General features: G+C 42.4%; 1 protein-coding gene across 1 annotated transcript in view; it reads right to left on the bottom strand.

Annotated features, from left to right (window-relative positions):
- Positions 1-7,708: 7,708 nt before the first annotated feature.
- Positions 7,709-23,314, bottom strand: part of HSD17B2 (hydroxysteroid 17-beta dehydrogenase 2) — a 70,232-nt gene continuing 54,626 nt past the window's right edge. Inside the window, exons 4-5 of the mRNA XM_007994189.3 lie at positions 15,081-15,218; positions 7,709-8,160 (exon numbers count right to left, since the gene is read on the bottom strand). Of these exons, the coding sequence (XP_007992380.2) occupies positions 7,799-8,160; positions 15,081-15,218 (500 nt within the window). The 3' untranslated portion in view covers positions 7,709-7,798. The remainder of the gene's footprint in view (positions 8,161-15,080; positions 15,219-23,314) is intronic.

The raw sequence follows: 23,314 nt of genomic DNA, 5'->3' as shown, positions 1-23,314 counted from the left end.
GATGGCCGTCTTCTTGTCATGTCCTCACACGGTGAAGGGAGAAAAGCAAGCTCTCCCTTGTCTCCTCTTGTGACAGCACTAACCTCATCACAAGGACTGCATCCTCACAACCTAATCACCTCCCAAAGGCCCAAAATCACCTCCCAAAGGCCCCACCTCCAAATATCATCCCATTGAGGCTGAGATTTTGACACATGGATTTAGGGGGTACACATTCAGACCATAACACCAGGTGACTCCAAAATGCCCATGACATACTGCCTTGTTGATCTGCCACCAAGTATGTGACATTTGGAACAATATTAACCAGGATTCAAACCACAAAAACAAAACCAAAATGCATCTGCTATGCTGGTGGCTTAGGGAAGGGTGAGCAGTTCTTTGACCTGAAAATAAGGAGAGCCACCTTGTGTTCCCACAAGTTGTTTGCACATCGCCCCATCCCACTTCATCCCAGCAGGTAGGGTAGAGTCCTTGCCAGAGAGAGGGAAGGGACAGGAACCTAGAACGATACACAAGGGGAAGTGCACATCCCATCGTTCTCACATGTAGGGCCTTTTAGAGAGTGAGTTCTTCTTGGAGTCATTCATCCTGAGGACACATGAAGATGTGGGCCTGAGTGTTAGCCATAAGCCTTTGAAAACACTGTGGCGATGACGATGATGGTAATGATGATGCTGGTATGAATTAGAATGTTGTGCTTGCAAGTAACGTAAACTGAATTCTGACCGTCTTTTACCAAAAGGAGAGTATTTTTGAATGTATATATGATTCACACAATCAAGGCAAGCTTGGAGGACTCGGCTTAAAATGTTGGATTGGGGGCAGACAAATGTCTATAAAGGACCAAGAAATGTGAGATACACCTTCCATTTGTGGGAGACTGTCAGCCTCACCCTTCATGTTGACATTCCATTCCCTAAGAGGGTCATATGTTTGTTCTTACATCCAAGTCCTGGAGCTAAAATGCTGGCAGAGGCAGGATGTAGGCCTTGTGCCTTCTACGGTTGGAAGAAAATTGCTGCTTCCCATCAACATCTCACATCTGGGCAATGACCCCCAAGTAGGAAACTAAATGGATGCTGCATAGCCACACCCCCTCCAAAATATCCAGCATTGCAATAGCAGTGGCATGTACTGGCCTAGCTGTCATATAATTTTCAGACCTATGTTGCAACTCATCTTCTATATTCAACATGGAAGTGTGTGCTTTATGTTTGTCAATGAACATTTCTTGCCTGAGCGTTTAAGCCTTACCAAAAAACCCTACCCAGACCAAAGAACAACACGTTTCTATTCAGAACCTTCTCTATGTGGAATTAGTTCGCCTCTGACAGTCAGGAGAGAGAGCGCAGGGCAATGCCAAAGAGAGGCGTGATGTGTCCAGCAATGAATCATTACCTGTAATCAAAATAGGAGAAAGAACAGAAAATGGAGCTAAACAAAAATCTCTCTATAATAAAATTCTCCGGGAAATTACCTGGTGGGAGAACATCTTCACACAGATGGAATTACCTGAGAGGAACAAATAATTTACAACAAATGCTTTGAGTTTACTTGTTGATCTTCCTGATTCCCATGGTAGGTTGGGAGTCTCACTTTAGTCATCTCTATAGTTTGCAATATGGTAAATAGTTTTACTGTCTTACTGTGCTAGACACAATGTACATTATACTGTTATCCTAGCTAAGCATAACTCCAGTAATCTAGGATTGCCAGTGGTCAGCTAAAATCTTTGATTTCCACATCGAGGCTCAGTAAGGATTTTGTTTTATCTTGTTCCAGAGGGACTGTGCTCATAGACTTTAGGGATGAGATCCCAAAATAAATTTTAACAGAAAAGTTGCTTTTCTATGGGAGAGGGCCACTAAATGGTAATATCACCCAACCTAAGCACTTTCTCTCTTTTCATGTTTACTCTCATCACTTTCTTTCTCCCCTAGGACATTGAAACATTACCCATTTTCTCTGTTAAGTATTCTTTTATTCCCCATTCTTTACGAAATCTATTTCGAGAGTGTATATTTGTCAGAAATTAATTTTGTTGCCAAAAAATAGAAGTTCATCTTGAAATAGTTCAAAGAAAATGTATTGGTTCACACAATTTGGAAATCAATCCAAAGGGTAGGTCTGCAGGTATGGCTACATCAAGGCGCCCAAACTATGTCATTAGACCTGAGTTTTTCTTCATGGTTCTGCTCCATTTTCCTCTATCCTGTCTTCATTCTCTAACAGCCTCTCTCTTCTTGGTGGGCTCTAGAAGCTTCTGTTGTTACCATGGAAAGTACAGTTCAGCAGCTGCTCATTTCTCCTAGTGCCCATTAATAATCTTCCCACCAAAAATCTTTGATTGGCCCTTCCCAGGTCATGTGCCCACCATGAACTAATCACTGGAGCCAAGGATATAGGTTGGTAGGTCAGCCTGGGTTACACCCTGTGGTAGTGGGGGTGGGGGTCCCTTGAATGACAGTGTCACTGAGATCCCAAAAAGAAGGAAGGCAGGGCAGGCAAGAGAGTAAGCAATTTTACCCTACAAACATATTGAGATCTCCCTATCTTGAGCCTTCACATCTGTCTCCAATTTCTCTCTTCCTTTTGTTTCTATTTCTTGATGTGGAATTCTGAGCTGGGTATTGTACTGGGACTCAGAAACACCCATCTAGTTCTGTCATGTGCACCAATGATCTTGGAGACCTCAGAGGGAGATATGGGCCTACAAGACCAATCAGTAGAGAAACAGTTTATTTTGAGTCCCACCAGAGCAGGTGTGTTCAGGAGTCCTAAACCCCTGCATGGAGCATTATATGTAGGCTGGACTAGAGACTTTTACTGGGCAGGAGTTACAACCACCCCATCAGAGCCTTTTGCATGGAATTTCTCTTTCTCTGAATTACACCATCCAGACATCCAGAATGGCATTCCAGAACATGGTCTTTATCACTAGTATAATGAAACTGATGAAATTTAATGTTCTATTCCAATAATATAATAGAATTTGTTTGTAGGCCTTTTATCGACTCCCTGTGTAATAAAAGAAATTATATTTTCACTGGATGCTTTTCCTGACTTATCCTGGGTCTGCTGTGAGGATGGTCCATTTTCCTGCTGGCAGCACTGGGAAAACAGAGAAAGGTAAAAGAAAAAGAGGGTGGGTGGGTTTTGCAGGTGATGCTGTATAGCCAGGTAGTAAAGGCACCTTGTATCCTACCCTTGAGCAGGACAGCAGGACTAGGAAAGGGGAAATTCTTTCAGCCAGGAGTCCTGTTGTTGAACCACCGTTTCGTCATGCCTTCCCCCAGGAATACAGTGAATTGTGGATGTGTGGAGGGCTTCACTCTGCCCTTGGCTCTTACTGGTTTCTTACAGTAAATCAGGGACATCAATTACTGTGTAGACATGGTCAACGCATGAAGGTATTTTGTATGTAACACTCGTCTCTTTTGTTTTCTGAGAAACTGTATGTATTGCTCTAAAGTGAAATATATTTGAACCTTTATTAGTGCGTTCGGGCAACCTTGTCTCTTCTGCTTTAAAACAGATACATTTGAAGCTAAATTCAAGATTCTCTTCCCTCCTCCTTCTCTTTTCCTTGCTCTTTTCCTCAGGATCTAGATCTGTAGGGACTGGTGTATTCTCCTGGCATTGGGGAAAGAGCATTTGTCTTATCTTCCAGTTGGGATTTCTCATCGTCACTTTGGCCCAGGCTCAAGGCTGCCCACACCCAGTGGCCTCCGCTACAGTGTTTCCCGACCCACATACCAGCACCCTGATTCTTCCAAGCTCTGGTCCCTACTCTCCTGAGGAGCTCCAGCTGACTTTTCCCAGATCTCCTCACTCCCACTCAAAGCCAAAGGAGTCATGATGGAGGCTAAGGTCTGAATGTTTGTGTCCCAACAACCAGCACTATTCACAATAGCAAAGACTTGGAACCAACCCAAATGTCCATCAATGATAGACTGGATTAAGAAAATGTGGCACATATATACCATGGAATACTATGCAACCATTAAAAAGGAAGAGTTCATGTCCTTTGTAGGGACGTGGGTGAAGCTTGAAACCATCATTCTCAGCAAACTATCACAAGAACAGAAAACCAAACACCGCATGTTCTCACTCACAGGTGGGAATTGAACAATGAGAACACTTGGACACAGGAAGGGGAACATCACACACCAGGGCCTGTCATGGGGTCGGAGGAGGGGGAAGGGATAGCATTAGGAGATATACCTAATGTAAACGTCGAGTTAATGGGTGCAGCACACCAACATGGCACATGTATACATATGTAACAAACCTGCACGTTGTGTACATGTACCTTAGAAGTTAAAGTATAATAAATAAATAAATAAATAAATACTAATCCCCTTAAGAGGTGGGCCCTTTGGGAGGTTCTGCCTTCATGAATGGGATTAGTGCCTTTATCAAAGAGATCCCAGAGAGATCCTTCACCTGTTCCACCATCTGAGGATACAAGAAGATGAAAGTCTATGAACCAGGAAGCAGGCCCTTACCAGACACCAAATCTGCCAGCATCTTGATCTTGGACTCCCTGAGAATGATGAGAAATAACTCTCTGTTGTGTAGAAGCTGTCCTGTCTATGGTATTTTTTTACAGCAGCCCAAATAGATTCTGACTGTGGGGGTGGCATGAGAGGTTGTCAATCTTTCTCTGGCTAAATAGAACATCTTGTGGTTTATTTTGCTCCCAGGTAACCCCAAAATCATGTGGAAGCCCTTCTTCAGGGAACCCAATATGAGCTTCTCTGATCTGGGGTTCTCAGACCCATGGGGGTGTCTATTCAGCACCTTCTCCTGATGGCTCACAGAGTTTTCAACCCTTGGGAAGCTGCAGAAGAGAATAGATCCCACGCTGTCATCTCAGCTCTCTTGATGTCTCTCACCGTCTTCAAAGAGTCTTCCCCACTTCTTCTGTAGCCTGAGCACATACCCCACAGCCTGCTCACTCCACGACTTGGAGGAGTGGTTCTCAAATGGGGGTGTGTGTCACCTGGAGAGCTCCTTGCAACACAGGTTGCTGGCTCCAACCCTGTTTCTGATTCAGTAGCTGTGGTCAGTAGGACAATGGTCTTTGATATGATTGGGGCCTATGTCCCCACCCAAATTTTATGTCAAATTGTAATCTCCAATGTTGGAGGTGGGGCCTGGTGGAAGGTGATTGGATTATGGGGGTGGATGTCCCCTTTGGTGCTGTTCTAGTGATAGTGAGTGAGTTATTGTGAAATCTGGTTGTTTAAAAGTGTGTAGTACCTCCCCGCCACTCTCTCTTCCTCCTGCTCTGGCCATGTGAAGATGTGCCTGCTTCTCCTTCACCGTCTGCCATAATTGTACGTTTCCTGAGGCCTCCCTATCCATGCTTCCTGTACAGCCTGTGGAACTGTGAGCCAATTAAACTTCTTTTCTTTATAAGTTACCTGGTCTCAGGTATTTCTTTATAGCAGTGCAAAAATGGACTAATACAGTTCTTAACAATGATAATGTTGCACAAATCCTCAAAGCCTGTGAATACATTATCTTACGTGGCAAAAAGGACTTTGCAGTTGTGATTAAATTGAAGATCTTGACTTTGGGAGATTCCATTGGACTATCTGGGTAGGCCCAATATAATCAGGAGGGCCTTATGAGCAGAAGGCAGGAGGGTCTATCAGAAAAGATGTGACAATGGAAGAGGAGATTGGAGTGGTGCTGCCATAAGCAAAGGAATGCAGGCCTTTGGATGCTGGAAAAGGCAACAGATGGAGTCTTCCCTGGAGTCTCCAGAATGAACACAGGTCTGCTGAACACTTGATTTTAACTACTGCATAATTGCTACTTTTTAAAAATTGAAGATGAACAAGTTCAGATTAAAAATTTTGCTCAACTCCGCTATGTCCTAGGTGTGTGACTTTGGACAAGTTAACTTTCTAAGTCTGTTGTGTTATCTAAAAATTGTGATGAGAATAGCACCTACTTCATGGAGGTAATAGGGCTAGTAGGGTGTTAGTTGCTAAGGCTAGTAACAGGTTAATTATTCTTTTTCGAATGTTATCGAAACTAGTTGATTGGAAGTCAACTGTACTGATTATACTAAAAGAATAGGATCCTCATCAGTAGATAGAAATATATAGGAACAATCAGACTACATCTACAAAGTGTCAATATCAGGCGGCGACTTCAAAGCCGAAATGGTGGTTGGATGTAAAGTGATGTAATAATTGGTGGATAAGGCAGATAATGAGGAATGTTGATCCAATAATGACATGGAGTCCATGGAAGCCTATGGCAATAAAAAATGTTGAACCGTAGACACCATCAGAAATAGTAAAAGATGTAAGACCCATTTCAGAATTCTGACCTCCAAAACTGTAAGGTCATGCCTTTATGCTGTATTAAACTGCTACATACATGGTAATTTGGTCTAGCAGCCATAGGAATATAATTCAGAATTGGGGTGGCTCCTGAGAATCTGCATTTCTAATAGTCTCAGGTGATGCTAATGATTCAGGTCCAGGGATCACTCTTTGAGGACTGTTGGCTTTCAGGGAAGCACGCCATCCCCAGTGCTCTTCCAAACTTTGGACTATAAGCTAAACATATCACTTGTTCTCTCAACAGTGCTGGAAGCATGCAAATAGAAGTGTTGGCTTCAACAACACTTATCCCCAGAAAGTGCCTATTAGGGAAATCAGCATTTAGACTGATCTTTTTTTTCTTTCCATTCTGCTCTGAAAGAATGGTGGAGAGCCACTGGGCTGTCACTGTGACTAGCCATTAAAAACATATCGTGTTAGTATTTTATAAGTATTTATCTTGCTATATGGCTATTTATTATTTTCTCTCAGGGAAAATTGAAGAGCAGTGTCATGGTATATACTCTCATGAAATCACCAAGGAAAACAGAAAAAGAGTCTCCACATTCTAGAAAGGAAATGGAACAGAGAGGTTTGCAATGAGCAAGGTATTCTGGTTCCCTTTATGCACCCTCTGCTCACCAGCTCCTCCCCTTTTGCCACACCCAACTGACTTTGGCCATACCTCTATAATTATCTGACATTACTCCCTTCCACTAAGCTCTTCCAGGTAATGATATTGACTTTTCCATCCCAGTATGCTCAGATGGGAATAACAGAGTAACAGTGATGGTTACTATGGGCCCTAAACCAGTCAGCCACATTCCCTAGATCTGCCAAGAGGTCTCCTGGGTTCTATTTGAGATGGGAGACCTTATCCTATTGTCTCCAGAGCTCCTGGTAGAGGAAAAAAAGAGGAAGGAAGAGAACGAAGCCCTGATGATTTACTGTGAATCTAATACCTTGGGTGTAGTAGTTACAGAATATCAATGCGCAGTGAGGAAGACTTGAAGGATCCATTAGACTGTTGCCCTTGCCATTTCTGGCTCCTCCTTCCCTTCCCTCTCTCTTTCTCCTCATCTCTCTCTTTCTCTTCTTCTTCTCTTGGCAGGCAGTGGAGTTCAACCCAGGATTTGAATTCTGGCCCTGCCTTTTGCTAGCGTGTGACAAGAAATCTGTCCGATTATATTAAATAGGGGCAAAGATACCCACCTCAATTTTCTGATGTGAACTAGATGAAAGAATATCTGCAAAGTATCTGGTGCATAGTAGGAGCTCAATTAACATTCTCCATGAGGCTGTTGCTACTCTGCAGCCTTCTCATTACAAAGTACTATTCAATCAATGAATTTCACAGAGAATGAAGAGTAGGAAACAACTTTAATGAGAAACCCAGTTTCCCTTTCATTTCAAGACTATGACATTCCCACTTCTTTGAGGTCTTCCATTGCCTAAGTGGCCTTCCTCTTATAGTTAGGCATGCTTAGAGCTCTGGGCATGGGCTCGTCTTTGCCAAAATTTCTTTCAGCAAAGTAATTATATATGCCAATAGGCAAATAGAAAGCAAGACAGAGCCACAAGTAAGCACCTTTCCCTGGCGTGTAATAGGCAAAGGGGCTCTTCGCCGAGATAGCATGCTGGATGTCCCGCAGCACCGGAGAGAAGTCCGTACTGGCCTTCGAGTTGATCAATAGGAGGAAATTCCTCTGCGATAAGATGTAGTCCTGGCCGTAGTCTTCCTGAACCTCAGCGGGTAGGTGGTCCAGAATGTCCTTCTCCAACTTTTCCCACTTGTCACTCGTGCCTGCGATACCTGGGGCGAAAGGAAAGGAAGAGTCAGATCCTGGGAAGGCCAAAGAAGTCAGGGAGCAGGCGCTCGTCTCTGTTGGGAAGGATGGGCCTTTGCAAATGCCATTTATTTGTTTATTTATTTTTGTGACACAGAGTCTTGCTCTGTCACTCAGGCTGGAGTGCAGTGGTGTGATCTCAACCCACTGCAACCTCTACCTCCAGAGCTGAAGTGATTCTCCTGCCTCAGCCTCTCGAGTAGCTGGGATTACAGGCATCCACCACCATACCTGGCTAATTTTTGTATTTTTAGTAGAGATGGGGTTTCGCCATGTTGTCCAGGCTGGTCTTGAACTCCTGACCTCAAGTGATCTGCCCACCTCGGTCTCTCAAAGTGCTGAAACTTCAGGTGTGAGCCACCATGCCCGGCCTGCAAATGCCTTTTAAAATGTGTGCTTTATAATAGCATTTATTATCACTTCTAAACCTACGTACAGAAAAGTGCACACATGATTGGATTTTTCCAAACTGGTAGCCCATGTGACCAGCAAACAGATCAAGAACAAAACAGGGCTGGGCACAGTGACTCATATCTGTAATCTCAGCACTTTGGGAGGCCCAGGAAGGGGAATCACTTGAGCCTAGTAATTCAAGATCAGCCTGGGCAACAGCGAGATCCCATCTCTAAAATATATATATATATACACACACACACACACAGGTATACATAGACATGGACATATGGACATATACACAGAAATTTAGCTGGGCACAATGGTGCTCACCTGTAGTCCCAGCTATTCGAGAGACTGAGGCAGGAGGACCCTTGAGCCTACAAGTTGGAGGATGCAGTGAGCCATTATATGACTGCACCTCTGCACTCCAGCCTGGGCAACAGAGCTACACTCCAATTTTAAGAAAAGAAAAAGGGGGAAAAAAAAACAGAACAGGACCAGCCTTGAAAGTCTCTCCTCTCAGCCCACTTCTCAGTAACCATTTTCCTGATTAACAGGTTAGATTCATTTTGGCTGATTTTGAACATTATGTAAATTGAATCATATGAATAGTACTCATTGTTCAGCATCAGCTTCTTTATTCAACATTATGTTATGTGTGTTGATTCTCCTTTCAGCATAGTATTCCATTGCATCAAAATGCCACGAATTATTTATCCATTATACTGTGGTGGGCACTGTGCTTGTTTTCAACTGCGCCTTTACAAATGCTGCTGCCACAAACACTCATGTCTTTTGGTGACTATTACATGTATAATATATCATGTAATGTCTACAATATAATATATACTGTATATAATATAGTATATATACACTCATATAAACATATACACATATAATTTTTTTTAATATAGAAGTAATGTCTACCTCCATATTTAAAATTAAATGCAAGATTTTAGGCTGGGCACGGTGGCTCATGCCTGCAATCCCAGCACTTTGGGAGGCCCAGGTAGGTAGATCACCTGAGGTCAGGAATTCAAGACCAACCTAGCCAACACGGTGAAACCCTGTCTCTACTAAAAAATACAAAAATTAGCTGGGTATGGTGGTGGGTACCTGGAATCCCAGCTACTTGGGAGGCTGAAGCAGGGAGAATTGCTTGAATCCAGGAGGCAGAGGTTACAGTGAGCTGAGATCGCACCACTGCACTCCAGCCGGGGTGACAGAATGAGACTCCGTCTCAAAATAAATAAATAAATAAATAAATAAATAAATAAATAAAATACAGGATTTTAAAAATTTAATCTATTTAATAGATATACTTTTCATTGATATTTTTAAAAATATATGAAATGTAATTTTAATATAATTTACACATATATTTAAATTTTAATATATAAATTACATACGATTAAGTATAAATATATATTTTAAATAAAGGCAATACCTGCTTATTATATAAAATTAAATAACTTATTTACTTCAAAATGTAGCAGCTCTGCCTCCTCATTATACAAAGTGAATAATAAGGAGATGTGCGTATTTTTAAAATTTATCTCCTCTACGGTAACTAACAGTTTTGTGTACCCTTCTACATTCCTTCCTTGTTCATACAAACATACACACACATAGAAGAATTTGATTTATTTTTTTAAACCAAGAAATAACAATAACAAAAAGGATCATACTATAGTATTTATATTTTCCATGAATTTGTTTTGACTTAGTAATAAATCACAGATCTCCCTTCTCATCAATGTCTATAGATTAAACCAGAGCAACAGAATTTCCCATTGAACAGTTTTTAGCCAACCACTTCCCTATCCAACGACCTCCCAGTTGTTCCTTTAGGTTTCAGCATTGCAAGCGCTGCTACGGTAAATAGACTTTCACAACCTATTCATTTGTACTTTGGCTTTACTTCTGTAGGCAAGAGTCCTCAAAGTACAGCCTGGTCAAAGGCACATTCATTTTGAATTTTAATAGCTACTGCCAGATTACTTTCCAAAAAGGTTGCAGTCTCCCACACTCGCTCCTGCAAAGTGCTTGGTTGCTCAGATAGCTGTGGGGATGAGCCCTTGCTAGCTTGGGTGACTCCTGGATATCAGGACTGCGGAGAAGGAGGGGTGCTTACTTGGAAATGTGGGCCAGTAAAATCCAATTATACTCATGGAAATGCAAACGAAGTTTCAATTGCTCCTTTCTTTTCAGGAAGGCACACGCTGTGCTTAAAGAAATGATTATCCTGACAATTACTCTGGAGGCTTTTAGGTCCTGAAAAACATGTTTTCGTGAGCTAGTATTCCTCCTGCTACCTCTCCCTGTCCCTGTCTTCATAGGCTGGGGTTCTTTTTCCTTTCCACCTCCTCCTTCTTTAAACACCTCATGGACTTTCTGGCCACTTTTGTGGATACCCTATCCAGAGTCCCCAAAGCTCTCTTTGTGAGTGACAAAGCCATTAGTCTTTTGCCATCAGTCCATCATCATCTCCCACTTTTGACACACTCGCCCTACCCATCCATCCTATGCCACTTTGGTGCTACACACAACGAAGTTACTGATATGACCTGTATCAAAATCCCATCTCTGCCTCCCATCAGCTCTATGGCTTTGGAACTTCCTTAACTTCTCTGAGTCTCCATTTTCTCACTGCAAGATGGGGATATTATGACGCCTACTTCATAGGTGAGGATTAAGGGAGATAATGCACATAAAGCACTTAAAATCTGCTAATCTAGCATGCAGTATGAGTTTGCTATCTTATTTCAGGGCACCAAAAAAATCTGGAATGTCTTTTAGAATGTCTTCAGAAGCTCCTTGTCTGTGTCCCTAAAGATTCCTTTTCTTGCCCCCACCTTCAGATAAGTATAAGTATGAAGTGTCATTCTCCAAACATGAGTTCTCTGCCTTCTGCTCTTGGGCTTGCCTTCAGAGAGCTCATCAAATAGCTTTAAACTGGGGGCAGCCTGATATAAAAGGAAGAACCCAGGCACTGCATCTCAGGATCTGATCTCAAATTTCCCACCATCACGGTGTACGTGGGGTACCAGATCCCCACCCTAGGGCATGTTATCCACCCCAGCTCAGCACCATCACCAGGAGAATAATGTCAATGAAACCAGCTCCTCAAAGTTGTGGTGATTGAAGTATACATAGAAAGGGTGGAGGTATAAATTGGAGCAATATTTTAGAAAACAGGTTGGTATGATTCAGTAAAGCTGAAGCCAGGAAAACTATGATCTAGTCATTCTTTCAGAGGCGTTTGAACCAGAGTAACTCCATCTTGAATAGGGGCTGGGTAAGATGAGAATGAGACCCTCTGGGCTGCATTCCCTGGAAGTTAGGCATTCTTAATCACAGGATTTGATAGGAGGTTGGCAGGATTGGTATCACAAGATACAAGTCATAATAAACCTGCTGATAAAACAGGATGTGGTAAAGCAGCCAACCAAAACCCACCAAAATCAAGATGGTGACAAAAGTGACCTCTGGTCACCCTCACTGCTCATTATATGCTACTTATAATGCATTACCATGCTAAAAGACACTCCCACCAGCGCCATGACAGTTTATAAATGCCATGGCAATGTCCAGAAGTTGCTCTGCATGGTCTAAAAGGGGGAGGAACCCACAGTTCCTGGTCATCCCTCCCACTTTCCCAGAAAACACACGAATAATTCACCCCTTGTCTAGAATATAATCAAGAAATAACTATAAGTATACTCAGTCAAGCAGTCAGTGCTGCTGCTGTACCTAAGAAGTAGGCATTCTTTTATTCCTTTACTTTCTTGATAAACTTGCTTTCACTTTACTCTATGAACTCACCCCAAATTCTTTCTCATGCAAGATCCAAAAACCCTCTCTTGGGATCTGGATCAGGAGCCCTTTCCGGTAACAATTTCACTCTGGTACATGTGTCATAGGAAAAGCTCAAGCACACAAAAAACAAAGTACATGTACCAGAAAGCTCTTAGCTGCATTGTTCATACTTGTTCAAACTAGAAGAGACACAAACATGCCATCAACAGTAGAAAATCGTGGCATGTTCACAGAATACTACACAGCAATGAAATGAGTGGACTACGGCTACACACAGTGGAGATGAATTGTCAAATAAGAGGGTTTAGTGAAGGAAGCCAGACACAAAAGGATACACACATATTGATTCCATTCAAAGTGCAAAAGCAGTTAAAGTCAAATGCTATTGATTGGGATGGATATAACTCTACAAAGAAAAGCAAATCAATGATCATTACAAAAAGTAAGAGGCGATTACCTATTGGGTAGCTGGAGAGGGCTGTGATGGTAGAGGATCATGTAGGGGCGTCTGGGTGTTGGTAATGTTTTATTTTTTTTTTATCTGGGTGTTAAGTACAAGAGTGTTTATAATAATTTGTTGAACCATGTGCGTATAATGCTTTTTTCTGTTTATGTATTTCTCGATTTTAAAAAATAAGATCAACATCAGTAAAGAGTGTATGATAAGTGGGTATCCCAGTGCCTGGTCAGAAGAGTTCTCCAGAACTACTATACATAGCAATTATATTGAATCTCCAAAATCATAACTTAACTGCAGGATTGCTCTCTCGTCTAAATGGAATTTTACATCTGTGTGTTGGAATTCTCTTTGGGCTGTGTCACCAAACCCTCAATCCTCCTGCCCGATTCAAAATCAAATTCACCATTTCCCTCTTCCACCCGTTGTCAACCAGCTTTCCTCTCTCTGTAACCCAGTCTCTCGGTTCAACCAGCACATTTGGCTTCACCTCTGACCCATATCTCTTCTCTATCACCTCTCCTCAATTCTCCTCCCCACCCAGGGAGTCCCCAAGTGGGAAACCCCTCTCAAGACTTCATCTTCTCTGCATTTTTATCGCTCCAGTCCTGCCTCTCATCCTGGTGACCCATTTCCCTTTCTCTGGGTCTCTGTCCCTTTCTCTGAGTCTTGTACCCCCTCTACAACCTTAGGAAGTTCTCAGCTACCAAGTGTTTCAAGCCAAAATTTCAATATTTCTGTATAGATTTTATCTTTTGGATTTGGGATAACATTCAAACCTTTAGGGTTTGTTCTTTAGTGCGTTTAGCAATACCTCCCAGTCTGTGGTCTTTTATTAGACATACTTTTTATATCTTCACTTGAATCATCAATGAAATGTTTGATGGCCCGTAACTAAAGACTGAGCCTTGGGGTAGGCTGCCTCTGCCCAGAGTTCAGATATGCAGGGAGGGGAGTGGAGAGAATGGCCATCTCTGCTTGGAGTGGAGGGGAGGTGGGTCATATTCTTTAGACGGAAGGAGAAAAATATTGTTTCTGAAATATAAAGAAGCTGGGGAAGGAAACCTTCTTGGCCAATGGAAACAAAAGACTAATAAATGTTACTCCAGGTATCTGCTCAAACTTTTAGATGAAAATAAGCGCTCAAGCTAAATAAAGAAATCTGATATGAAACTAATGGATTATATATTGTTAAACAAGTTTGGGTGGGGCAATGAAAATAATCAAAATTGGTGAGAGTCAGTTAGGGACCATTTTTGAGCTGCATTCCCAAAGACCAAATACAACTCTACCATCGAGGGAGGGAGTGTGTGTCCTAGAAAGGACCTGCTCAGAGCAGGCACCAGGGGACCAGGGTTCTAACCCAGTGTGGCCTCTGCTTGCTGATGACTTATGAGCCAGTGCATTTCCTTTGTGAAAGGAAGCAGGGGTGAAGCCATACATGGAGAGCCTGACACTTAGAAGAGGCCCAACTATCCCAAGTCCTGCTGGGTGAACCCTGAGAGCTGGAGAACTGTGTACGCATGACAACCCCATCCCAACCCCTTGCACTAAGAGACTTAACCAAACTCCAGCACGGTTTCTAACAGTGTAAGGCCCTGTCCCTTGGATGACACCAGCCCCTCACTAAAATGCCTGCCTAAGAAGGCTCAGCCTTGCCAGAAACTTTTATTATTTGTTCTAGCCAACACATCCCTGAGAGGTCCCTGACTTCCCTTTCCTGAAATACTTACTAAAAAAAGAACTTTAAATTGTAAATATATAGTTCTTGCAATGCAGAAGCATTTCTCTCCAGGATCTGAGAGCCATTCCTTTGGAATTGAATCATGCAGAAGGATCAGACCTCTGTTTCTCAGTCTCTGTGGGAAGACAGAATCTGGACTTCTTTTATTGCCAAGCTGGCCCCTCTGCATGGACACTGATGGACCCTTGTACTTTTTCACTAATCTGACTTAATGAGTCCCACTTTCCCCTCTCCCTCATTCTCCTTTTAAAATGTTTAAAACACCTTTGCACAAATCAAAATGGAGCTTAGCTCTTTCCCCTATAGTCAGCAGTTACTGAATCAAACCTGTTTTCACCACTTTAACTGATGTCTGGCTGTGCTCATCTTTGACAACACTGAGGGGTTCAATGTGTGCTCTGTCAGACCAAGAGGACCTTCAGGGTTCCTTCCAGGATGAACATCACAGGTTCTTGGGCTCAGAAACCTACTTGTTCGGAAGCCTCCAGGTTGGATGGAAACAACTTTAATTCCCCACTTGGAAAGCTCGATTCTCATAACTGATGAGAACATGGTCACAGCCGCCTTTGATGAGCCATAAGATGCCAGCCTTGCCATTGGGGCCCCTCCTATGGGAATAATGGGAAAAAAAGAAGTAAAGTTAGATATGTTCATTTGTTCATCCAATAAATATTTAATCACCATCTACTGTATGCCAGGAACTGGTATCAGTGACTTGGGCAGACAAAGGCAGACAAGGGCCCCTGAGCCCAGGTAAGCAATGTTCTTGCTCATTTCCACAGAGTAGCTTCATTTGCTTCTGCCCTCCTTGGCTCCCCTATTGTAGCTGGTGCGATGACAAACCAAGTTGAAGGCTCAATCTTGCCCAACTCCTAAGCAAAATGTAATTTAGGGCTGGCTGCGGTGGATCACACCTGTAATCCCAACACTGTGGGAAGCCGAGGTGGGTGGATCCCCTGAGGTCAGGAGTTCGAGACCAACCTGGCCAACATGGTGAAGCTCCGTCTCTACTAAAAATACAAAAATTTGCCGGGCGTGGTGGTGCATACCTGTAATCCCAGCTACTCACGAGACTGAAACCTAAGAATCACTGGACCCCAGGGGGCAGAGGTTACAGTGAGCTGGGATCATGCCACTGCACTCCAGCCTGGTGACAGAGTGAAACTCCGTCTCAGAAAAAAAAAAAAAAAAAAGTAATTTAGGTAAGATGAAGAGCATCTACTGACCAGGCCCTGATCTTCTAGCCTGACCAAACTACCTTCTGAGGTTCCTGGTAAACGTATTTTTTTCAGGGGAGAAGGGTCCACTATTCAACCCACTACAATACCTATAATTGAACCGATTGGGCTCAATACTTGTTGCAATGAGGAATAATGTACATCATGGGAAATGGTGGGGCATCTCTGTAAGAAGGTGTGAGAAAGGACTTATTCTAGGGCTAGAGCAGATGCTCTGTATCCCACCTAAATCATATTTAGCTCAGAAGCTGGTGAGATTGAGCCTTAAACTGAGTTTGTCACTGGACCAGCTGTAAGGAAGTAATGGAAGGCAAGATCAAAGGAAGCCAGGAAAGGGAGTGATCTACTTGGAATAAGAGTCTCTGCAGATGTCACTGAGGCAAGGATCTCTACAAAAGACCATCCTGGATTACGACGGGCCCTAAATCTCATTAATGATGCATGTCCTTATCAGAGACAGAAAAAGAGAAGACACAAAGGAGAAGGTCATGTGAAGATGGAAGCAGAGATTGGGGTTGTGTTGCACAAGCCAAGGCACACCTAGGGCCACCAGTAGCTGAAATAGGCAAGGATAGATTCTTTCCCAGACTCTCAAGAAGGAGCACAGCCCTGCTAACACTTGGTTTAGACATCTGGCCTCCAGAACTACGAAAGAATAAATTTCTGATGTTTTAAGCCACTCCGTTTGTGATGATTTGTGACAGCAGCCCTAGACTATGAATTGAGGTGCATTCCTGGTGGTCTTCAGCAGGAAGACACTGAGGTTATGAAGTAGCAAAGACAGTGAGAGCTCACAGTGCCTCATGAAGTCTCATAGGAAGACTAGACCCATAACAACAGGGCTCCCAGTCTTGGCAAAGATTTCCCAAGTCAAAGAAGCATCCACTGGGTGAATGGACAAGCAAACTGTGGTCCAGCCATATAATGGAACACCACTTAGCCATCAAAGGGAATGAGCTTGATGCATGTAACAACATGGATGTCTCAAAACAATTATGGGCAGTCAGAGAGCCAAACAAAAAGGGTCTGTACTCTTTGATATAATCCCCTTCATGTAAAGTTCTAGGAAATGCAAGTTAACCTCTAGTAAAACAGATCTAGTAAAAAAAGTGGTGACCTGAAAGGTGGGGGTGCTATGAACGTTGTGCCACCCCCATCAAAACTCATAGTTTAAAGCCCAAACTCCTAGTGTGATGGTATTTGGAGATGGGGCCTTTGGAAGGTAATTAAGTCCTGAGAGTGGAGCCCTCGTGATGAAAGGAATTAGTGCCCTTTTAAGAAGAGACACCATTGAGCTTATTTATTCTCTCTCTCAGACAATTGGCTAGCTAGTAAATTCCTCTTCCATTTTTGGTTTAAGCTAAGTTGGAGTTTGGCCCTGTCACTTAAAACAAAAGGTCCCAAGGCTTAACTGATATAATTTTAACACAATGTCTGGCATCAAGCAGGGTCTCTTTAAACTGGTTAATCTTGCCGCAGATGGCCAGTGGATTTTTATGTAAGTGATTTATAGCTTCATGAAATCTTAGTGTTTGAAATCCAACTCCTTTCTATTACTAGTAAGAGAGGCCAAAGAAGTTAAAGAAACTTGTTCAAAGTCACAGTGTGGGCTGTGTGGCAACCCCAGTTTATGGGGTTAGACAGAGTTCTCACTTCTCCACGACCTTTACAGATGATGAAGGTTGGTCAGATAGAAGGCAAACAGGTGAGCAGAGGAGCCAACACTGACTGCATTCAAATCCTAGCTCAACCATTGATTAGCCACCTGTTATCAGGAGAGTCGTTTTATATTTGGCCTCTGCCTTTTTATTTGCAAATTAAGAATAGTGATAGTACAAGCATCATAGGATCGTTATGAAAGTTAAATTAATAATATATTAGAATAGTGCCTGGCACAAAGTAAGCTCCATATAAGGGCTTCCTAGTATTAGTGCTACTCAGGCTTTTCAAAATAATATCTTAATAGCCCAAAAGGCTCCATATGTTCACGGTTTCTTAGAGTAATAAGTGCACCTGCTTCAGAATCTCCAGCAGCTGTTGTTTATTATGTAGACTACTAAGAGCCACCCTGGACGCACTGAATCAGAATCTACACTTAATACTTATTCAAGTAATCTTTTGAATATTAAATCTTGAACTATTACATTCGGGTTTTGTCACATATTTGTGCACATGAGCTTTTGTGATAATGCACTGCCTTATGGATAAGTGCTGTGGTTTGAATGTGTCCCTCCAAAAGCATACGTTGAAACTTAATCCCCAATGCAACACCTCCCCAGTGTTAGGAGGTGGGGTGTACCAAGAGGTGATTAGGCCTTGAGGATGGGGTGAATGGATTAATGCCATTATCTTGAGAGTGGGTTCATCATAAAAGGGGGAGTTTGGCCCCCTTTCACTCTCTTTCTCTTTCTCATTCTCTCTTGCCCTTCTACCTTCTGCTGTGGAACAACATAGCAAAAGACCCTCACGAGATGCCACCCCTTTGATCTTGGACTTCCCAGCCTCTAGAACCAAGAGCCAATTTCTGTTCATTATAAATTACCCAGTCTGTGGTATCCTGTTATAGCAACAGAAGACAGACTAAGAAAATGAGTATGACATATGAAGTTTGTTGAGAGTAGATCATATACCACATTAACAATCTAAACAAAAAGCGTGCTTTGAATCAAACATTTCAGACTCATTTGTCTTTTGCATTATTTTGAACACTGCAAGAACTGCCAATATTAGACCATGTCTTACCTGTGAAATGACAGTATTATATGGTTCAACCTCATAGATCCAATCTTGCTGTTAATGCTTAAGATGACGTAAGATGAGATAAATATAGGTGTCCAAGGTTGCTGATTAAGAGCCACTGTCTCAAGGCTTTCTGACCTTACGTACCCCTTCATTGTCTGTCCAGTTACAGCCTTTAATTTTTTAATTTAACTTTTAATTTTATAAAGGTAAAAACACTTAATATGAGTTCTACCTTCGTAACAATTTTTTTAAGTGTGCAATACAGCATTGTTAACTATTGGCACAATGTTGTATAGCAGATCTATGTAACTTATTCCTCTTGTATTACTCAGACACTTTGAATAACCTAATATTAGGTAACTTAAGAGAACACCCCTTGTTATTCACTTAATGTTTGTGTTTCCAAAAAATTCCTATCTCAAAGCCCTAATCCTCAGGATAGCTGTATTTGGAAATGCAGACTCTAAAAAAGTAAAGTTAAATGAGATCAGAAAGGTGAGGCCCCTGATCCAAGAGAATTAGTGTCCTTATAAGAAGAGACACCAGACACTTCACACTCTCTCCTTGAACATGCATCAAGGAAGGGTTATGTGAGGACACAGCAAGAAGGTAGCTGTCTGTAAACCAGGAATAGAGCCCTCACCAGAAAACCAACCATGCTGGCATTTTGATCTGGGACTTCTAAACTGCATAACTGTGAGAAAATACATTTATGTTGTTTAGGCCACACGATTCATGATATTTTATTGTGGCAGTCTGAGCAGACTAACATACGTAGTCAACAACAGGACCTGTCTTAACCAATAAGGTACAGAACTATGGACTCTTTCCACTCTTCCTAGACCTAGACTGCACACTTTCTATCCTTACTTAGCATAGGCACGAAATCATCCCCCCTCTTCTAAGTCATATTCCACCACATGCCTCTGTGAACTATTCAGTCAACTTGTTCCCTGGGCTGTGTTCCCTTACCTGGCAAGGGAATAAATTCATCATTCATTTTGTTGATTATTCTGGTGGTCATTTTCTTTCCTTTACATTGTGGTATATTGTTGACAGTGGGCTACAAATAAGGGATTTGAAGTTACCATTCTGAAGCTTACAAAAGAATTGTGGAGACCCTGTCTCTCCCCACCATATGTGTACTTAGCATCATGTTTTCCAGGTTCATTCATGTTGTAGCATGTATCAGTACTTCACTCTTTGTAAAGCTGAAAACTATTCCTTTATATGGATATGCCACATTTTATTTATCCAGTGACCCATTTATGTATACTTGAATTGTTTATACCTTTGGCTAGTATGAATAATGTTGCTATGCCCATCTATGTACAAGTTTTTGTTTGAACACCTGTTTCCTATCTCTTACATATACACCTAGGAGTAGAATTGCTAAGGTCACACAGTAATTCTAAGTTTAACTTATTGAGGAACTGCCAAATGTTTTCCACATCCGCTGAACCATTTTATATTTCTACAAGTAGTATAAGAGGGTTCCAGTTTCTCCACATTCTCACCAACATGTGTTTTTTTCTGTGTTTTATTATTATTATAGCCATCTTAGGGTGTATGTTATATTTTGGTGGTTTTTCATTACGGCCATCTTAGGAGGTATGTTATCTTATTGAGGTTTGATTTCCAGCCATTGTGTATTTAGAAGGCCTCTGGTGATTCTGATGCAGCTAAAGCTTGAAAATGTGGTCCGGGGATTAGTACCACCAACATCGCTCAGGAACTAGTCATAGATTTGCGGAATGTTAGGCCCCACCCAGACCAATCCAGTCAGATTCTGCCTTTTAGCAAGATCTCCAAGTGATGCCCACGTATGTCAGTGTTGAGAAGCAATGGAGTAAGAGATAGCCCTAAATTGCCAACACTTCCCAATTACCATTTAAACAGACCAGAGTTAGGGTTTGTATCTTATGCCCCTACTTATCTTACATGTTCTTGCTTAACAGCCTGGAAAAGTAGAAAGCACGTAGTACTTGGAGTAAAACAGACCCTGGTTCGAATCCTGAGTTTATCACTTACCAACTATACAAACTTGGGTTACAGAGTGCTTGATCTAGAAAATTAATTAATATCTGCATTCTGTGGATGTTAGAATGGACATCTTGGACACCTATATTTATCTCATCTTATGTCATCTTAAACATTAATGGCAAGATTGGATCTTTGAGGTTGAACCATCCAATACTGCCATTTCATAGGTAAGACATGGTCTGATATTGGCAGTTCTTGCAGGGTTCAATTTACATGTCGGCATGTAAATCTCTCACACAACCCAGCACGAGAAAGTTCACTCAGTCTTGCTCTACCCACCTTCCCCCTTGTCCAACAAGCGCCCTGCAGAGTGTCAGGGAAGAAAATCTGAGCCTTGGCTTCCCGTTTTGCCACTGAGCAACCGAGGGACTGGCTGAATGACTTGCCAAATGATTCTTTTAAGGCAGCTGGCTCAGCAAGGAAAAGTCCAGGAATGATCCCACAGTCTGGACTGAGACAGAACTCAAGGCTGAAACTGTGAACTCTACTAGATCCTTTAATTTGTAGACTTGTAAGAATCTCTAAGATTGCTTGCTTTGGTGTAAAGTAATTTTGATGTATTTTAAACAGCTTGGGCTGGACTCAGTAGCTCATGCCTATGATCCCAACACATTGGGAGGCCAAGACAAGAGGATTGTTTGAAGCCAGGAGTTCAAGACCATCCTAGGCAACACAGTGAGACCCCATGGCAAAATAAATAAGCAGATGTGATGGCATATGCCTGTATTCCCAGCTACTCAGGAAAGTGAAGTGGGATTATTGCTTGAGCCCAAGAGTTCAAGGTTATATAAGCTACAATTGTGCCACTGCACTCCAACCTGGGCAACAGAGGGAGATCTGTTTTAGAGGGCTTTATTTTCAACTCTTCTTATTCAAGCATAGCATGAGGGCCTGAAAAAGGTTTTGGGCCTCAGACAGAACAATTTTCCAACTGTCCTTTGTACCATTAGAGTTGTTTCCCACTTCCTCTAATCCTAGGTTAAAAAAATAAAAATACGAAAACTAAAATCAACAACAAAAAAAAGCAGCTTGATGTGGCAGACAACTGTGATTACTATCTCTCAGTAGAGAGGTCCCTTTGACTCGGGGACTTCCTATATACCAGTGACTGTGCTAAGCACTCAGAACCCGCGGTGCATTTAAATCTGCAGCCAAGATCAGAAGTTTTCAACTGGGGGTGATTTTGCACCCCAGTGATCATGGGAAATATCTGAAGATGTGTCACAACTAGGGGTGGGTGCTACTATTGTCTAATGGGTCAGGGACGCATATGCCGTTAACACTCCATAATGCACAGGACAGTCCCCCTACAGTAAGAATTCTCCCCACCAAAATGCCAGTAGTGCCAAGGTTGAGAAATATTGCCCTGGACTCAGGTGCTACATGACCATCATTTGAAGATAGAGACAGACATGTAAGGTGACGTGACCCAGGTCACCCAGCTAGTAACCGAAGAGCAAGATTTAAGCCAAAATGACACAAAATCTCTGAGGCCTGGGTCATTTTAGAAGGGCTTGTTTTCAAGCATAGCATGCAATTGCACACGAGTGTTTACGCGAACATTTCTGAAGAGGAAAACTGGCGCTTTTAGGCCTCTCAAACAAAAGTTTTTCCAACTGCCCTTTGTACCGTCAGAGTTGCCTCCCATGCCTCTGATCCTTGGTTAAATATTTATCCAACTGCCTTGCTGGGATTTGTGTTAAAGAGCTATGCTATTTGTGTGGGAGGGATAATCAACATGTTATTACAATGGGGACAAGTCTCCTGTAGTAGACATGGTCAAATCTGGAAGGAATGACCTGTTGGGGTCACCTCCTCAGGAGCTAGTAAGTGATGGGGCAGAGGATGAAGGGTCATTCGGTGTCACAGTCAGAGGCAGTTATACCAGCAGCTGGCAGATTAAGAAGCTACAAGCACACAGACTGTCAGGTGCTGCCCCAGATCCTCGTGGTTGATGGTTTTGGGGTTGCCAATGCTACTGGGCCATTCACTGCAAGCTCAAGGCTGATGCTTAAACATGCATTATTTCATCTCATCTCTCCATGGTCCCCAGAAGAAGCAATAACTATTATCCTCATCTTAAAATGAGGAGGCTGCAACTCAGAGGTTCAGAACTGTTCCCAAGGTCATGCAGTTGTCTTTGGTAAAGACAGGATTAAAACCCGGGCAGTCTGTCTTCATTCTGCTTGCCTGGCGTCCTAGAAGATTCTTACCTGCATTCCTACATGATGTATCTTACTCTTTCCCTTTCGTGTTCCTTTCTTTAGGGATGGAATATGTAGGAGGGAAGGACATTGGAGGGAAGGACGTGGTTGACTCTAGATTGCATTTCTTAGAGAAGAACTTAAAGAAGTAATGTTTCTCCCCATCCCACTCCTGGAACTTCCCACCTGTAGGAGTGTATTGAGAAGACATGGGTTATGTTGACTTTATTTCCACACAAGAATGGGAGTTAGACTGGAACAAGCATCTAACAGTGGAGCTAGTAGAAAGCAAAAAATGGTCAATAAGGTACCACTGGGAAGAGCATCTGAGACCCTTTGGCCTTGTGTTTGATGTGGTGGTAACATATGGTTACACTGAGTCACCAGGGAAGGAGGTGGCTTAGTGAGTCAGAATATGAAACTCAAGTTCAAGTTCAAGTTCTAGCTTACAGACCAGTCACTGAATCCTTCTGACTT

This window comes from Chlorocebus sabaeus, chromosome 5 (genome assembly GCF_047675955.1).
Source record: "Chlorocebus sabaeus isolate Y175 chromosome 5, mChlSab1.0.hap1, whole genome shotgun sequence".
Lineage (NCBI taxonomy): Eukaryota > Metazoa > Chordata > Mammalia > Primates > Cercopithecidae > Chlorocebus > Chlorocebus sabaeus.
The sequence above is the reverse complement of the archived record's forward strand: the minus strand, read 5'-3'. Positions and strand labels throughout refer to the sequence as shown.